At 38.8% G+C, this 19,464-nt stretch overlaps 1 protein-coding gene across 3 annotated transcripts in view; it reads right to left on the reverse strand.

The window, feature by feature from the left end:
* Positions 1-19,464, reverse strand: part of SYTL2 (synaptotagmin like 2) — a 65,123-nt gene that overhangs the window by 10,871 nt on the left and 34,788 nt on the right. For 2 of the 3 annotated variants that reach the window (XM_035897936.1, XM_035897920.1), the window contains exons 5-12: positions 14,740-14,812; positions 14,069-14,168; positions 12,066-13,025; positions 11,277-11,348; positions 5,945-6,046; positions 4,913-4,966; positions 3,634-3,681; positions 2,410-2,504 (exon numbers count right to left, since the gene is read on the reverse strand). In XM_035897936.1, the coding sequence (XP_035753829.1) occupies positions 2,410-2,504; positions 3,634-3,681; positions 4,913-4,966; positions 5,945-6,046; positions 11,277-11,348; positions 12,066-13,025; positions 14,069-14,168; positions 14,740-14,812 (1,504 nt within the window). The remainder of the gene's footprint in view (positions 1-2,409; positions 2,505-3,633; positions 3,682-4,912; positions 4,967-5,944; positions 6,047-11,276; positions 11,349-12,065; positions 13,026-14,068; positions 14,169-14,739; positions 14,813-19,464) is intronic. The other variant, XM_035897927.1, reaches the window with a different exon arrangement.

Below are 19,464 nucleotides of genomic sequence, written 5' to 3' on the forward strand. Positions count from 1 at the left end.
ATAGGAACAGTCAAAGGTCTTCTCGTGGAGGTTTGTAGAACATCTAGAACTTCAGAGACAAGGAGTTATTAAGCACTGGGGTGACTGCATGCCTCCAAAACGCATTACATGTGTGGTTTGGTTTTTTGTTTGTTTTTTTTTTACTTTAAGTTAATTCCAAATGTTAAGTAAGGATATTGTGGATATTGTTACTAATCACAAGTACAGAACCCTTAATTGTTTTGGGCTGTTATCTCTTTTAAGCAGAAGGAAAAGACACTGATAATCTAAGATAGATTTCTTTGTATTTCTTCTTTAATTAGAAAGTATGCTATTATCAGAATTCATTATTTTTAAAATAATTCCAGAACTGAACTAGCCCATAGAAATGTGTGTTAATACTGTTGTGACTACATGGTGTCTACAATGTATATTTCTAACCTGTTATTTCTACCAGATTTATGTTATCCATTCATTAGTTTTGTGCTTTGTATTGGCCAGATGGTACTTCAGTGATGATAAACTCCAAGGCAGAACAGCACATGATAGAAATACATGCCATTTTTATAGATACACACTATTTTTTACATATATATACATATACACATATATACATGTATATACATGCACACGTATGTCCTGTAATACATCCTGTGTTGTGAGCTTGACAACTCAAGACAGTATTGGGACTAATCACAGTTCTAAGGATAAATTTGGGGGGCAGAATAAACAGGTTTGGGTGCTGACAATTTCTCAGAATATCAATACGAACCATCCCCAAACCCTTTCTACTGTGAACGGATTGATTATATACAGTCCTTTGGCTTTCATGTTACTTGTCAGACTATTTCGTTCAAAACCCACATGAGTAAGCTTTTTCATTGGCTTCTTACAGAGTCTGTAGCTGGTTGGTTTTAGATGCCCAGGTACTTATTTCAGACTTGTTTCGTATCCCACTTTTAATACTTTGAAACGCTAATCTTTTGATCCATCCATGGTACAATGTTAAAAGCCTTAGAAAAGTTTCCTGGGCATTCTTCTCAGCAGAAGGGGCGTTAGGATGGTGTAATTTTAGAAAATCTTAAACTAAAGAGGCGCAATTCATAGACACTGAATGGTTTTAAGTTCTGCACTTTAGGTAAGCTTAATCGAACCTGTATCACCACATTTGGGTTATTTTGGACTTTAGGAGGGAGTAGGGTAAGACAGGGCACAGCATACTCCTGATTCCGACCCTTCAGTCCTTTTAAACATGTGCTTTTAGAAAAATATTCCAAAATACTGATGCTTATGCTACAGTTACAGTGATAAGGACTGAGGTAAGCAGCGATTCCTCATTTTATAGCACAGACACAGGTATTTTTGCGAAATCCATGCCCTAAATTCCTGTGTCCCATTTAAGCCTGTGTCTACAAATGCACATCCCTCACTGACAGGACTCAGGTGTTTGTACCACTATTTGGGAGACCTGGAAGACAGCATCAGTAACTTTGATTTGCTGACATCTTGGGGGAAGGGGAGGTTTGCACACATATTTGCCATACATATTCATAATATGGCACTCAAGAAAAAAAAAATAAAAATAAAATAAAAAATAAAGAAGAACCTATGGTGTTATCCAAGTTCAAAAATGGCAAAGTATTTCCTATTATCCAGAGCTTCCTGTTCCCTCTGACCAATAGAACTACCTCTTTCAGGCATTTATGGTAGGACATTTGTGCTCGGTCTCCACCCCTCTCTTCACTGTTTGGGAAGTCATAGACCAGGCAGTTCAAACCACTTTCAAATTTCGGTGTCATTTTAGAAGATTTGAATATGGCCTCAGAGTTTATTCAAAGGCCCACACCATGATGATGATGATAATAACAGTAACAGCCTTACAGAGGCACAGTATGTTGTAAATACTGAAGTTTCACTTACACAGAGTTAACAGTTTGGTACCTGAGCTTACATCCCTAAGCAGAACACCAAGCTAATACCCCTCTGAGAAAGGTTACCAGATGGTGACTTTCTTATAGTCTTACACGTTCAGTTTAGATTTTAGGTTCTGAAGAAATTAAATGTATGCACATGTGTATGTTCTGAAGAAAAAAAAAAAAAAAAAAAAAGACCTGTTAGCTTAAGGATAGAGATTGCCTTTGGGAATAAGAGCAAGCATTCACTGTGCTTCACTCTCCTAGATGAAACATGCTGTGTATGTTTACGGGTACAGTAAGAATAAAACACTAGTTGCTAGAGGAAAGCTTTTGAAAGGTTAATCAGCCATAGGTTGTTTGGGATCATCTCCTGACTTCAACAACACAAGCTCAACTCCACACCATGGTCCAGCAGTAAACTGATTTGGCAGACCCTGGAAAGCACTATTCGACAAATGCATAATGCCACAGTAATCAAAAGTTTTAGTTACAATATTTCAGAGATGGAACTTACCTCTTCCTGTAGGAATGATGGTACTGACTTGCTCAGTCCTTTGAGTTTTTCAGGATTGGAAAACAGCTTATCAGGCTGTGAAGGCACTGTGGAAACTGAAGAGCAGCAATTCAAAAGGTTTCAAAAATAAGTTTGTACATCAAAACAGTGTGATTCCATAACAGGACATGGTTAGAAACAAACAAGTTCAGATAAAATACATGCACATGCAGAAACAGTTTACAGCTTGGATGCGAGATTCCACCCCCTGCAGGACTCAGAGAAGCTATCATTAGCTGTCATCGTTTGACATCTATAACACTGACCAAAGAACTTTGTCTGGCAGGAACAGAAGTGTTCACATTGCTTGACATGATGTACAAGCCTGAGTGCTGCAAGCAAATTCTCATCGAATGTGATGAAGAAAATATTTTCAGTTTACCTTCTAGATTTTCTTCCTATAACAAGGGTAAGTGCACTCATGCACTAACTATACCATCATTGACATTAGAGTCATCATGAGGTTCCTGGTAAGAAGTTCGTGTACAAGCCAAACTCTGTTCTTTTATTTACTCAAATTAATGGCAATAGGAACAGTTGTGTAAATCAAACAATTTTTAGACCTGAACTTGGAATTTTCAAGTATTCCTAGTCAATAATAAGATGCCTCTCTCATTAATGATGCAGGTTTTTTTTCAGCCCATCTCTTCAACTTTTGTATACCTCTACTGAACTTCACTTCCATGTTCTTTCACTGTACAAAGCTTAATTGCACGAACTAGCCTCACAAAAATCCAGTTTGCAGTAAACCCACAATTCTCAGAATCTTCCATGCTCCAACCCCACTTATATTTAATAATGCACTAAAGCTCTGTATCTTTGGACTGGATACACATTATGAAATGCACCATTACTGAATATCGTATGACAGAGAATTATTTGGCAACAAATAGCCAGCTACAGGGTCACATATCTATTGCATAAAATGAAACACTGCACACATCATGGGTTTGTTTGCAAGGGGTGAGTTAAGCTTTTCCAGAGCTTTTGCTGTTGAAGCTCAAATAGTGCTCAACATATCAGTTATTGTCAGTATGCAGTTAGATGCAGTTTCCCCATTGAGCAAGTATCCAGTCCAGATGTGTAACTTGTTAGTTGTTAAATAAAAATGGATTTTTAATGTATTAGTTTAAATGTCAGTGGAGAAGTCTCTCCATTGTCTGCTGGAAGAATCCTGTTACTCACTTCCTGCTGCATTTTCATTCCTCTCTTGATGCTGATCAGGTTTCGGACCTGCTCAGTGCAGTATTGACAACAGTCATTCAGTAGCACAAACAGCTTTGCAATGTTATAAATAGCACCAACATATTTTATATGTGGGGAGTTTTTTAACTCCCCAGACCTTCTCTGTTCCTGTTTTGCATTGCTGTCCTCCTTTGAGGAGCTGGATCATAAGTGTACAAGTCAAGCAAAGCAAAAATATGAACAGTATTTTCAAGAGAACTTGCCTTATTCTGTCCGTACAGCTATCAGTTTAGCTGAGTTTGTAGTTTTTTCAAAAATTCACTCTTGGCAAATTTAACTCAAAGTAAACCCAGGCTTTTCAGATAAGTGGCTACAAATTCCATATTGGATAAACATGCTTTCAGTAGGGGGTCTCCATTTGAAAGCAGAGCATAGTACGGTACTTAAGTCTTGTTAATTTACTGGACACTGCATGTACCCTATTACACTACGATCATCCTAGGCCACTAACATGCAAAATCCTTTAAAGCATCTAAACATGGCGATAAATGCAACTGTGCACAACTATTTTTTAAGACTGTAGTGCCACAATGCAGTAAATAAAGAATTGTGTGTTATATTCCACCGTATTCAGTGTTATTTGATGGTTTTCTATTGTGTTGTTCTTCACATGTTCTTGGAGCAGATTTGCTGTTATTTTGCTTAGATTTGGAATTTCTAAAGGCATACAGAAAAATTTAACAGTAAGGTATCTGTAACGCACTAATGAATTGATGATATCAACAGCAGCTAATCTAGTAGTTCATCTGTTGCTTACAGTAATTGTACTTTGCTGGATTGAGACAGGGATTATGAGAGAGGATCCTTTTCAATCGATGTATTCTGAAGAGTCCTTTGCATGAGCAAAAGTCATCTTGCGTCTTATAATGCAACAGATGAACAAGCAAATTCAACGTCTACTTAGGCCAAGTCTTTCAGCTGAGCTAACGTTCAATGCTCTCAAAGATGTCAGTAACTGTTGCATGGGCTGAAGGGCCAAAGGGCAAAATAATACACTGGTAGGTGGCACAGAGTTTCTACAGTGATAGCAGGACATAACATAAGTATATTCCTTAAGAATAAAAACACCACAACAAAATTCTGCAAAAGCATTTAGGTCATACTGAAGTTAGTAAAATCTAAAAGCTCAATACAATTCTTGGTTTCAAAACTCCTTCACTAGCAAACAGAAGCATTGAAAAAAGCAATAAACTTCCATGCAGACACAAAAGATATTTACCATCTTCAGCACTAAGAGCTAATTCTTCCTTTGGATTATTTATTTTTCCTTTATCTGTGCAGGAAAAAAGTAACACATAGTTAGAAATTTTGCTGTTCAGTATGATAAAATGGATGGCAGTGGTAATCACAGAGTTAAGAGTAATGAGGACAAAAACCCCGAACAAACCAGCAGAGCCATGGGAATGGTTAAATTCGAGAGATGCTTTCTACTTCACACACTACGCCAAGCCTACATCCAAGCAGCAGTCTCACGTTGACTCAGTTTCTGTCAGTGTGCTGTTGCAGCAATGTTAGTGCATACCTAAAACCTAGAAACTAGTTAAAAGCAAGCAATAGCATAAGTAGTATTAGAAGAGTAATTTGCCAACAACAGCCAACATCTTTCAAAATCTACACCTCCACACTTCAGTTTACAAATGTAAGTTCAGTTTATGTCTTCCCCATTAGACATGGGATAGGCATGAAAACACTCAGCGGCAGGGTGAAGGGGACAGGAATAATTTTTAAAGTGCCCCAAAACTAGGAGGCTACAGGGGGAAGTCAGGAATGAATTTTAAGCACAATCTTGTCTCACTGTATTGTCTTAAAGTGAGTTTGGTATATTAACTGCTAGAATACACAGGTGAAGCACTACTAAATGAAGATGATTTTTTCATACTTCAACTGTCTACTTATTTGACTGAAGCAAGCAGCCAGGAGGTGATGGCAGTTATTGCTCATTACCGATTTGGGTAGTTGCCAATACTTTCACTACTGAAAAACTATCCAAGAAACAATTGATCATGGATTAAACCAGTGCATTTTTGATAGATGTCTGCTTCATAGACCTGTGCTTTTTTCAAAATTAACACAAAGAACGGAAAACTAAACCATATGAGAAAAGAAATCACTTTCACAGTACAAGCTCCATACAGCCTATTGAGAAACAAAGACAAAAACCACTACTTGGCGAAGCTGTATGGAAGACCAGCATGAACATGTTTAAGCCAAACTGGGGGTCATGGGAGACACACACAAGCTTTGTGCTCACTTGAGGTGGCTGATGGAATGTCCTCTAGACTTTTGGAAGGCATTTTCCTATCTGCACTCCTTTTCAAAGCCATCAAAACAGGGTTTAATTCTTCTTCTGAACCTGTTACAAGACAAAACATATGAACACTGCACACACAGACATGCCATTTTAAGCAAGTCACTAAAAAAAACCCCATGGATTTCTCACAATAATCTATTTTGACTGTTAGCAAAGACTGAACTTTCAATGAAAATACAAAGTAAATCCAAAACAAAATAAATGTCTAATCTTAAGTGTCCCTTTGCTTTCTCAATTCTTTCAGCCATCAGGCAGGTTTGTTGATTTGCCCTGTGTAGGTGTGTCTGTTTCTACTGACTATAAGGGGGTTTGGGGCAATTACGGCACTCAATTTTCTAAACCCAATACAGGATAAACTCAGACTTTAGCTATTTTGTAACCATCTTGTTATGAATCAGCACAAAAAAGTTAATAGCTTTAGTTTTTCCCTATGTGTAAATTTGTCCATTATATTTTCTCCCCAGCGAAAGTAATTTTTTTTCAATACTTGAGTAACAACCACAAAAAAAAAACAAAAAAAAAAAAAAAAAAAAAAAAAAAAAAAACCCAGCTGTGGAGATATTTGGATCCCTGAAATTATGCAATTGCCTCCAAGGGCAGAATCAAGACAGACCTAGCTCCTTCAGAAACCTTTATGAGCCTCTCTCCTCCCTACTTCACTTTCCTCCCCATCAGCCAACCAACCAGGCCTTACAGTGTTGCTGTCTGTAATTATGGGTAAAAACAAATTATGTTTCATTTTTCCTCATTTGTCTCGAATTTTCACTGACTTCCACTGGAATCTCACTTTCAAAACAGGCTCAAGAGTAAGTTGGCAGGGCCTGGAAACTTCACATACTTCTCAGATTCTCCAGGTGAAGAAAACATTCCTGGTCTTTCAGCAGCAGATTAAAAAGGTTAAATTATCTCCTCTACCTTAAGCTCTTCGATAACTATCACACTAAATATATTAACTAGAGCTGCCATTCAACCAAATAATGAGAATCCCAGTAAAGAGACCACTTCATTTATATGGCCACTTTCTAGTGCAACAGGCAGCAATGCTAAATGAAATGGCACAGAGTATTGGTATCGTCTTTGTACCCAGCCATTGCACTGATAAGTATTTACCTTTGAAGGCTAGCTGGTCTAACTGAAAAATGAACTCAGTCAGCCACTGATATTTTTTTTCTTCTTTTAATCCAGTATATTTAAAAGAAATAGCAGATTTTGAGTATTACAATGTTCTTAATTTGGAGGCAATGTCACAGGGGAGGAAGAAAAGGGTAAATCATGAAGACCAATGCAATTGATTCATGCTGCTAAACTCCCCTTCCCAAAAAGGCTTACCCAGATGTAGTGCGTGTTTGTCAAACACTTTCCGATTAAAGGACATAATTACTTCTTCCCATCCTTCCCAAACAAATACTCAAAGCATTTGATTAAGAAATAAGTATCACACAGAATTTTGGTTAACAAACATATTTCAAGTTGGCTACCAAAAAAGAATTGTAGCCGTGTTTAACAACCCAGCACCATGAATTTTAGAAATCAAACAGCTCACGCGTTGAACTTCTGGTTTCAGAGTGGGAATCAGAGTTTTCATCTGAAAACTTGGATCCCAAATTTGAGCCATCCCCTTCCTCTTCATCATTATCCTCATGCTGAGGCATTAGGCAGAGTTGAGCTCCTTCTGGCTGGGGGGAGTTGCTCTCATCTTTAAGTGGTGTGCTTGTTCTTCTGAATTTCAACGCTGCTTTAAATTCCGAATTCTTTTCGGAGGCATCCAAAGATGTGCTTTCATCTCTCCTTCCTTTTTTGTTTATTTTGAAAGGCTTAATTGCAGTCATATTGGTCTCTCCTTCTAAGCAAGGAAGATCAACCGGAGCCATGTTTCTCTCTTCTATTTTAATAGCTCCATTTCTTTTAGGAAGATCAGAAGCTTCAGTTTCACTTACTGCAAGATCATTTACTGAAGCATTGATATTTTGTTCTGGAGCCCCCCCTTTGACAGCTACCTTCAACTGCATATGATAGCTACTTAAAGCATTATGTGGCTCTGACATTGTCAGGAATAGAGTCTCTTTTTGTGATGGAAACATATGATCCCCAAACTTTTCTTGTTCATGTAACTCTTTGGATATTGGACATGAAACTTCAGATGCTTCTTGAAGAAGTTTTTCTAAAGAGCAACTGAATTCACTGAATTTTGCAATATTTGAAACAGAAGTTTTTTCTATTGTTTCTTGTATTTCTTGAGGATGACCTTGCTCTTGTTGATGTGGAGCATGGATATTTAGACTAGTCTGTATTTTACCCTGCATTTTCTTATCCATATTTTCCAGCACAGAAGATGGTGTTTCAGAGACCTCTTTTGGTAGCTTCTGCAAATTAACATCAAATACTCCATATTCAACCTTGGACAGCGCAGATCTTTCCATGGTCTCACCAATTTCCTGCAGCAACTCTCCACCACGCTCATAGCTTTTAACTTCCACCTCAGCAGTCCTCTGTAGCGTGCTGTCGGCACGCTTTGGTTTAGGAGGTGGTGTTTCAGAGGCCTCCTTCAGCAGCTTCTCTAAAGCAGAACTCAAGCCATTGGCCTTGGATGGGGCAACAGACTTTTCTATGGTCTCACCAATTTCCTGCAGCAACTCTCCACCATGCTCATAGGTCGTACTTTTAATTTCCACCTCAGCAGTCCTCTGTAGCGTGCTGTCGGCACGCTTTGGTTTAGGAGGTGGTGTTTCAGAGGCCTCCTTCAGCAGCTTCTCTAAAGCAGAACTCAAGCCATTGGCCTTGGATGGGGCAACAGACTTTTCTATGGTCTCACCAATTTCCTGCAGCAACTCTCCACCATGCTCATAGGTCGTACTTTTAATTTCCACCTCAGCAGTCCTCTGTAGCGTGCTGTCGGCACGCTTTGGTTTAGGAGGTGGTGTTTCAGAGGCCTCCTTCAGCAGCTTCTCTAAAGCAGAACTCAAGCCATTGGCCTTGGATGGGGCAACAGACTTTTCTATGGTCTCACCAATTTCCTGCAGCAACTCTCCACCATGCTCATAGGTCGTACTTTTAATTTCCACCTCAGCAGTCCTCTGTAGCGTGCTGTCGGCACGCTTTGGTTTAGGAGGTGGTGTTTCAGAGGCCTCCTTCAGCAGCTTCTCTAAAGCAGAACTCAAGCCATTGACCTTGGATGGAGCAACAGACTTTTCCGTGGTCTCATTGACCTCTTCAGGCTGACCAGTATCTTCTTGGCATGTTAATTCTACACTACAATTAGTTTGTGACATACTATTCATGTCATTGGATGTTTTCATTCCCACCCTTCTATATTCAGAAGGTTGAAATGCAAAGGTTTCTCTGAGAAGATTCTGCAAACCAGCTCTAGGCCTCCGAGAACCCTCAAGAGTATCATCCTTGTCTGCTGCCTGATGCTGTAGATGGAAAGGTTCAAACTCACTAAACAGTTTCCTGGGGCTTTTTTTGTTTTCATGCTCTTCTGTTGATGGCACATTCACTTTTCCTGTGCTTTTGCCTATTTCATCTTTCCGATCAGCAGGAGAAATGTCATGGCGCTGCCCTACTGTTTTTTCAAAGACCTTGCACTCATCTGAGTGAAAAGTTGTCCCTTTCAAAATGTTTTCTTTTAGGTTCAAGCTAGATGACATCTCAGAGGCTTCCTTTTCTAACTTCTTTAGGCCTAATTCAAATGCATCAATCTCAGCTTCCTCTTTAGGAAGATTGATATCTAATGGAGTAGTCTTGTTCTCCACTTTTTCTATAGGTAAACACAGCCAGTCATCTACTGCTGTCTCCTTTAAAGCATCTTTATCACCAGGTGACTGGAACAACTGCAAGGAAACATGATGTTTTTTTGATGAAACAACACTTTTTTCTACAAATTCTTTAACTTCTTGTTCTGCAAGACCCATCTTTTCCTGGGGCTTTGAGGAAATTGGTTTTCTGTCCAGCTGGACAGACTCTGTGTTTTGTGTGTGTGTCACATTCAGACATTTTAGCGCAGGAGATCCTAGAGGCAGTTCACATACCACAGAATCTAGTTTCTCTGGTTTTTCTCTCTCAGATGCTTGGGTTTGTTGTTGAATTAATGCTTGCTTGCTCACATTATCTCTGCCTTTAGCTTCCTCTGATTTTCTTTCATAGGTTATTGAACTGGTATTGTTTGGCAAAGAAACATTTCCCCTGTCAATGCTACTCTGTAATTTAACTCTGGTATCCCAGAAGTTTCTCAGAGTCTGGAACTGTGAAGGATCTGAAATTTGATTCTTGGACTTTTCATTCATTTTCTCTTTCAAAGACAAAATGTGGAAGCTGGGCTTCTGTTGGGAACAAGCAGCAGCTTTTCCTTTAAGTGTTTCTTTCTCATCTTTATCTTTGTTTTCTGGGGAAGCTGAAGTGGCACCAATACTTGGCTGCACTTTACTGGCTTTTGGCAATTCTGCATATTCATGAACTTCACCATCAGATGGAAATACTCTTTCTGACTTTTCAACAGCATGGCCTGGTCCAAACTCAAAAGAGTTTTCATGTTGATTTCCTGAAGCCTGGCTTGCACAACTTAGTCTGGCACTTTTCATATTCTTGCTTTGACCATCTAATCCATTAGGTAGGTATACTGCAGTTGGTTTTATTTTGTCACTTTCTCTGAGACTTTTCAATGCACCACCACCTGACGCATTAGTATTGAGGTTAACTTCTTTCTCTCCATGACTGGGGATAGTTTTATCCCCTTCCCAGAATGCTCTGATCTTCCTTATTCTTCTTTTTTCTTGTATTGCCTTCTCCGATTCACATTTCTGAGCTGGTAGCTTGTGTTCTTGATGTTCCAGGAGATTTGATTTTTTATTCTGTTGCTTGATTTCTTGGCCACGTTCTTTTTCTTCAACTCTTCTACAGTCAAATTCAGTTAGTGATTTGTCATTTTCTTCCTCATTCTCCTCCTCTTTCTTAGGTTTCATCCTCTCTTTTATCAGCTGTATATCTTCTGAAATAAATGACGTAGGCGAAATACTGTTCCGTTGTTTAACCACGCTAGGCCCACTGTGTTCTGTAGGAAGAACTGCTGTTTTGGTTGAGAAGTCCACTTCCTCTTTGGGTTCCCTGCCTTGGGGTCTAGCTGATATATGTTTCCTGTCTTCAGTACCAGAACTTCTTTTAAACCAATCTAAAACTTTTGATACAGATTCATCAGCCACTTTCATGAGTTCATCAGCATGTTTGTCAGGCTTGAAAGTGGTTTTAGTGTCTTGCTCCTCAACAAGATCAGGCTTACCTTGTTGAAGATTTGCAGAGTTAGTATTTGACACCTCGTGTGCTTCTGTCTTAGCAGAAAGCTGATGTTCATCTACAATGCAAACAAACTTATCAGAGTTCGGAATGAGACACATGACTCTACAAACGTTCGAACGATCTTGAAAAATCTCTCAGATTTTTTTTTAACTGTTAGCAGAGAAAAAGAGTTCTCTATTTCTCTATCCTTGTGTTTTCACAAAGAACCATACTGCGGGCAATAGAGTGAAAAATTCCTGCACTTAGATATCCTACTGGAAAATTAATCATATTACTTTTGAGGGTGTGAGCAGATACCCATTCTAAAGGAAATGGCTACATTGAAGGGGGGGCTGGGTAGGGAGGGAACAACACAGCATATTTCTGTTTAGTCCCATAAGCAAACCCCCAGGTCACAACTGAATTACTACCAAGGACAGCTGACAGCAGCACACCAAAAATTCTCCAGTTCCTGTGCAGACAGATCTACCAGTCCTTATGACAGACATTTTACCCAAATACTATCACTTCACCTTCATCATCCACAACAGAGGTGCCTATCCAGGCTCTGATCTGATTGTTAATTCTTAAGAATACCAATAGAATATAATCTAAAAAATATTGACTACAATAGAGCATTAAAATACAAAAAAATATTTAGAATTTAATTCTGCAATATGTAGCACATTCCTACTATTTCTGTTTCCTAGTTGTTAATTCTTAAGATAACAGATGATTTAAACATTAATGAATATGAGCTCTATGCTGTTCTTCACTCCTATTAGTCTCTTACCAGTAAAGTTTTTGTGTGACTTAGATTCATGGCTCAAGAACTTGTTGGCTTTATTTTCACGTGTCTCATCAACACACTGTTCGTTATTGCTATTTGGCAGGATATTGCTGGAGGTCTTCTGTGGAGTTTCAAGTTTCTTAGGAGTAACTGTCTTTGATTCCAAGGCTTCATTAACCAGGAAGACTGACCTATTAGTGTCACAAGGACTGGATGCTGATGTATCATCTTGTAAGCCATCTATTGTTTTTATTTGTAAAGCTGATGAAAAGGTTCTCAAAGGCTTTGCAGCAGAAATTTGCTTATTCCCAAATGAATCTGACGTAACAGCATCATTTCCACTACTCTTTATTTCATCAGATTCTAACAAACCAAACTCCCCTTTTTCTCTACCATGGTGTAGCTGTGGGCTTTGCAGAGGTTCTTTACCTGTGCTGGATGAGAACCTCACTTGTTTTAGTTTTTCCAGTGAAATTTGTGTGGAGTCTTCCACTTCTTCCATAAGAGAGTTCTTCTCAGCTTCTCCTTCAAAAATAGTTGCAGTAGGAATAACATTCTTTTTCTGAACATCTAACATCTGACTAACACGAACTTCTGACTCAGTGGAACTTGAACTTGAACTGCGCTTCAGAATGCCCCTGGGCAGCGTACCAGTGCCATTAATCCTCTCAGTCTGTTTGGGTGGTTTTGGAACAAAGTCTTCCTTTTGTGACACAGGATCTGTTGCTTTGTGAATAAATTTTCTAGCTTTTGGGACAGGACGCTTAACTAGTCCTTTCTGTGATTCATCAACAGGTTCTACAGAAGGCTTTTTATGTTTCCCTGTTTCATCATTTTGTAAGTTTGGTTTAGGTTGGCTCGGTGATTCATCAGTAGGTTCCACAGAAGGCTTTTTATGTGTCTCTGTTTCATCATTTTGTAAGTTTGGTTTAGGTTGGCTCTCTTCTGAGAGTGACAAAATTTCTGTAAGACAGAGAGAAGAAATCATGAGTTTACATGACATTCATCTGCATAAACAGAAAGGTATGATTCAGTGCAGATCTAGAATGCAGTGATTATATTGGTTTATTAAAAACACCTGCATTAAAACACAGGAGTAAACTCAACATAGGTGTTGATTTCATTTGTACATAACAGGAATTTTTAACAGATGAAAATCCTGCAGTAATTTCTTATTCTAGAAATAGTAACTATTTGATGATTCCAAAGACAGAGAGCACACCAAATTTTTGATCAGCATTACTCCTGCAAGGGACAAACTTTGCAGAGAAGGGTGACTTCTGAATATGCATCCACCTCTTCAGGTTCAGAATATAAACAGTGACCTACAGAAATGGAAACAGGCTATTTCCACATTCATATGGAACAAGGTAAGATGCAGAAGTGATCTCCCAGTAAGGAGACAAAATTCTTTTTTATTCCTAATGTGCAAGTCTTGCTTTTTCCTGTTGGCAAGCTTCATAACAGAGACAGGAGAGTAATTTCTACATATGAGCTTCTAAATTACAACTTCAAATGCCTGTATTGTGACATATCATCACTCATCTACTTGCTTGCAGAGAATATTGCAGGAAAGGGAGTATTTGAAAATAAACAGCTCTGAGAAAACAAAGGAAAAAAATAAAGATCAAAGAGTTAAGGCTTCTTCTGTTCAGCCAATAGCAGCAATGACTGGAAGGTCGTAAAGGCAGCTATGCCAAATTCAAGGAAATTTCTCTGTTCTCTTAACAGCAATTCAGGACAAACAGCCCTCTCAGATGGAGTGCTTAATACTGACTAGAACTGTGAGTAAAAGAAAGGAAACAAAAACCATTTACTCATGTAAACAGCCATTTCCTGAGTACATTCATGTTTTTCATGGGGTTTGAAATTAACTAGTTGATAACTCCAAGTAGTTAAGACAAAACAGGTTTTGACATCTTACACAAAGAAGCAATGAAAGTAAAAATAATTTCCATATGAACCACTGAGAAATTCACAGTCATATGCTAAATATATATATTTACCCTTCTTTGATAGCTGAGGTAGAGTGGCTGGTCTGTTTTCTGATTCCCTGCTGTTCAAGTTATCACCTGATGCAGTGGAATTAAATGGATTTCTCCTTTGCTAAAAGAGGAATGAATATCATAATTGCAGTCAAACTGTTCTATCAGTACAGTCTTGACAAAATAAATGAAAGTGCAGTGATTTCCTCTGCCTCACTACCCTGTCAGCAAAGAATCTTGAAAGCATGCCTCCTAAATTGGATACTTGACAAAAAATCCTAAACAATATGAACAGGGTATTATCAGAAGTGCTAGCGATAGCCTCATCCTGTTCTTTTTGAAGTCACCAATAGAAGAGATAAGCCATCACTTAAAGACACTTGAAAATCCCAAGTTGTTGCAAGTTAAATAATTTTATCTTTACTTCTGTGACTTTAGAGATATTGGAACACAGCAAGACAATTTTTTTAAGTGGCTGAAACAATGTCAAGCATAGACAGCCACTGATTATAGCCATAACAGCATTTTAGCACTGAACTTTTAGTTCATTATCTCCCTCCAAACCAAAAAATACTCATTTTTTTCCAACTTACTAACTTTCTTCCTCAAATCTTTTATTATCTTTACCACTGAAGCAAAGAAACACACAAAATGTAAAAGATAACTTCTGCTATATTCAATACCAATCTTACCTTTACTGGTGAGACTGCTGCCTTCATAGGTCTTTCCTCTGGTTTGTCTAACATTGAGGTTATTGGTTTAGGACTGCAAAGAAAAAGCATATAACAACTTCAGCAAACAGGGCATTACTCTAAGCCTTTTTTCAAAAAGAAAAACAGAGATTTGTTTACACATACTTGAGTATAACCTCTTGGCACCTAACGTTTCCTATTTAGCCTGTTCTCATCAGATTTAGAAGTAAACCTTGTCCTTTCCATAGCAAGGGGATATTCTTGCTGCTTTGTTTCCTTGCAAAAGTTTATTTGCTTGTTAAAGAATTCAATACAGTTTCTACTTGGCATGATAGAAACTGTATTTTTGATATCATTTAGATTTTTGAGCAGGCTTTATGTAAATATAGCCACTCTCCAAACAATACCAGTGTTGCTGTCTCCATCCTTGTCCTACATTTCTACTTCTAGGGCTGAAATCAAAATGGAGAAAAGTTCCAAAATCTGACAAAAATAGAGTTTTGCAAAGCGTCCAAGTCAAAAAAAAAAAAATCAGAACCACCCCATCACTACTATAGTGACATGCCACAGATCACAACACATCCTCTCAGAGGTACAGCTTATAAACTATTCTTTGAATTAAGAGCTATAAAATCTGTGGTTTGATAGTGTAAGTGAAGTAAGTTATTATTTGTGATCTTGACTAAGTACAGCCTAAATAAGGGGAAATTTGAAACAGCTAGAAGAGACAGCTCCTACATTATAACAAGAAATATTTCATCTATTTGTGGAATGATGCCAGGTGGTTTTTTTTCCCAAACAATCAGATTTTTCTAATTTGAGTTTATCAAAACATCTCAGATATGAAAAAGCTTTTTTTTTTTTTAAGATGGAAATTAAATGTAGATTTAAATATCGTCTTCATATAACAACCACATTCAGTATCTTAACTTCATATAGAAAATGCTGGCATTAAGTCAACTTACATGCTTATGATTTTGGGGATGGGGAAAACAGTAAAAGGTAGGAAATATTATCCAGGTAAGAAATATGACCTCAGGCTAGGAAGAAAAGCAACTCCCACAGTTTCTTGCATTATAGATGTACAAGGACATTCCAGTACTGAATATTTCTTTGGTCAACGATCTTTGGGCACAGGTGAAAAGACTTTCAGATATTAACTGGTAAATAGCAGAGCCACAAGACGATGCTTTTGAGGACAGATGTGGTATCTCAGGATAGAGAAAACAGCTCCCAGCTCTCATCACGTCCCAGGTTCAAACAGGAGCTGCCTCTTCATGTGGACAAAGATCTCCCCACTTAGTTAACTGGCAACAGTCTGCCCCGCTGAGGAGAGAACAACTTTTCCATCTTCTCCAAGGTGCAGTTAACTTTGACGTTTACAAGAAAAGTCTGGCAGCCACCCTTGAAAGGCTACCGGCCTCTGGACTGCTAAGCATGTCCGAGAAGTGACATCACTCCCATTTTACAAATGGAAAAGCATCTTTACGGAGAAGCTAAGATGATACAGTAATAAGCAGCCTGAACATAAGGCTAGGAAAAAAATACCAGTTGTAATCTGAGCTAAACACTTCTATACCTCTTCCTTGCTCTTTTGGTTCAACGCTACCTTTAAGAAATATACCACCTTGCATTGTGATACAAACTTAAGGTATGAGCCGATCTTGTAAGGGAAACTGTCTCAGGGTTGAAAAAATAAACTGTTCTTATATTCCAACACTAACCGCAGCAGCCTCTTATATGCACACACCAGGTATAACATATTATCATTGTTCTTTTTATTCTTCTCTGATCTTAAATAAGAAAAAAGTATTCTAGTACGCAAAGAGCTCAATATTGCAACTTTCAATTTATTTTAAAAAAATATCATTCCACATTACAGTTTTTAACCTCAGTTCTAATACTTATTTTTAAAAGTCTGAAAACACATATATTTAAATAAACATTGTTCTGTTGAACTGGAGTTCATGCTCTTGCTTTTATAAGCACTTGAGTTTGTGGTTTTGTTTTCATGAGCACCTGTGTGCCCCTGCACTTTGTGTCTTATCTACAACATCTACTACCCAACAGGCCAAACATGTTTGGGTTTTTTTTAAGGTCTAGGACAAGAATACTTCAACCCTTCCCTCATTTTAAACAAGGAAAATACCTGTTAAGTACCCTGGGCTGCAAGATATCGATAAGATAATTCTTCAGTCTGCAGCTTTTACAGGTGAGGAGGTAACTTTCTCAGGTCTCATTGAACACACACACACACACACACAGAGAATCCCACCATATTTTAACGCAATGCTACTTCAGACTTACCATAGAATAATTAAAGAGTTGTTAATTTGGCCTTACATACTGAAAACCCCGCTCTAAAGAAAACATAAGGTAGAGGAAAAAACCCACACCCAGGATCCTATAACTAAGTTTCACAACAAAGGGTCTAAAAATATGAGTTTACCCTAAACCCATACAGACAGAAAAAACAAACCAACAGCTCACAGATATGCTTCATTCACAAGGCCAATCTAAGAGAGTGTATGAAGCCAAAATGGCAAATACACCCAGATTAAAAAATTCCTGCACTGCAATTCAGCAAAACAAAGTACTGAGAACCACAATGAAGGCCCAAGCTCCACACAGACTGGGTAGGAACCAGGACACAACAAAGCCAATGCAGGAACAAAGCTGGAAAAGGGGTTATAGATTTGAAGGCGTTGTCAATACAGTCTACTCAGAAACAGCCTGCTGTTCAAACAAATAAACTTTCCTGGGCTCATCCTGAAGGGTAGACAATCTGGTGCAAGTAAAGCTAGTGAGATTTAACAGTACTCCATAAAAATGTCCTTATCTAGGTATCCCAGCACCCCTATTATTCCAGAAAAGTTGCATGGATGTTAAGAATTAAGGCTTTTGTGGAGATTTTCACCTTACAGAGGTCTAGGACCCACACTTGTCACCTGTTTGATGTAGTCTAAGAATTTTTTCTAGCCAAGGGAAGAAAACAACCTACCAATCATAATTTGAAAGACAGAACACTTTTAACATTGCCTTTTTTTTTTGAGACTGAGCATATAGACAGACGGTATCACAGAACAGAGGTAATATTGACAGTCTGAGTCACACTATGGAAGCTGGTTCTGAGCAAGGTTACACCTTCAAAGACACCTCACACACCTGGCCTGTAAAAGCTCTGGTATGCAAGAAAAGTACCACAGTGGTACAACGCCCAAGAAAAAAATCGTTTATAGCTTCACTATTGAATTTAGATATCTGGGGTGTGGGGATGAAGACCACTATGCTAATTTTAAGAATATAGTTGTGGGCTGATTTACACCTAATATAGCAGCACCTTGACTCAACAGCAGTTGAATTGGCCCCAGGGCTGGATTTGACCCTCAGCAGTTTACAAACAGATCTACCAGACCTGGACTTTCTTCACATTCAGTAAGAATTGTTTTGGTTTAAGAATAGGATCCAGAACAAAAAAGTCCAAATAATTCATTATCACGTATCTTCTGGTCCCAATCCTCAGGTTAGCAGTTGTTCAGTTTATTCAAAGCCTGCAAGCCAGTGATGGCCTGAAGCCCACTCTTCAAGAAGGCAGGAAAAAACCCCCCAAACCTAAACCCCACAACTCCCACAAACCTACCCTTAACGTAACACTTTAAAATGTTTTAAAAGTCCAAGTGCTTGAACCACATGTAGCTTTTGGACACTAGAAGCCGTGAACTCACTTTACGCAATGCCAAGCTCCAGACTGATAACTCTGTTTCATCCTCTCAGTTCTAGCCATGTGAGACTACGGCATTTCAAGAGGAAGAGTCAATTAATTCCTTGCGGTTTTGCTATCCTAACAGCCAAACTAAATGTTTTTAGCATTCCTTTCCCTCCCCAGCTGGTAGGGTTATTGCTTTCCCAGCACTGTGTTCTCAATTCCTGACCAGCTCCTGCCATTAGAGACAGGCCTACAGCCATGTCAGAACAGTTTCTTTCAAAGTCCAGTATCAAGAGAACAGAAATAGGAGTATTTTAAAAACATATGGTGCCTCCTGCAATTTCCCACATGCAGTGTTGTGTAGACTCATCTCAGTCATCATGAAATAAGCCCATATTGAATTCATAAGCAATGAACTGCACATAGTCCTACCACATTTGCTTGCTTCAGCTTTTGACATTTTAGAAGCAAATAATCTGAGACATCTGGTAGATGAGGGAAAGGCTGTGGATGTTGTCTACCTGGACTTCAGCAAAGCCTTTGACACAGTCTCCCATAGCATTCTCCTGGAGAAGCTGGCAGTTCATGGCCTAGATGGATGTACTCTTCTCTGGGTTAAAAACTGGCTGGATGGCCGAGCCCAGAGAGTCGTGGTGAATGGAGCTAAATCCAGTTGGCGGCCGGTCACAAGCAGTGTCCCCCAGGGCTCAGTTCTAGGGCCAGTCTTGTTTAATATCTTTATCAATGACTTGGATGAGGGGATTGAGTGTGCCCTCAGTAAATTTGCAGACAACACCAAACTGGGTGGTAGTGTTGATCTGCTTGAGGGGAGGAGGGCTCTGCAGAGAGACCTGGACAGGCTGGATCGATGGGCTGAGGCCAACTGTATGAGGTTCAATAAGGTCAAGTGCCAGGTCCTGCGCTTTGGTCACAACAACCCCATGCAGCGCTACAGGCTTGGGGAAGAGTGGCTGGAAAGCTGCCTGGTGGAAAAGGACCTGGGGGTACTGGTTGACAGA

This window comes from Egretta garzetta, unplaced genomic scaffold, assembly GCF_000687185.1.
Source record: "Egretta garzetta isolate BGI_Z169 unplaced genomic scaffold, ASM68718v1 scaffold20, whole genome shotgun sequence".
Lineage (NCBI taxonomy): Eukaryota > Metazoa > Chordata > Aves > Pelecaniformes > Ardeidae > Egretta > Egretta garzetta.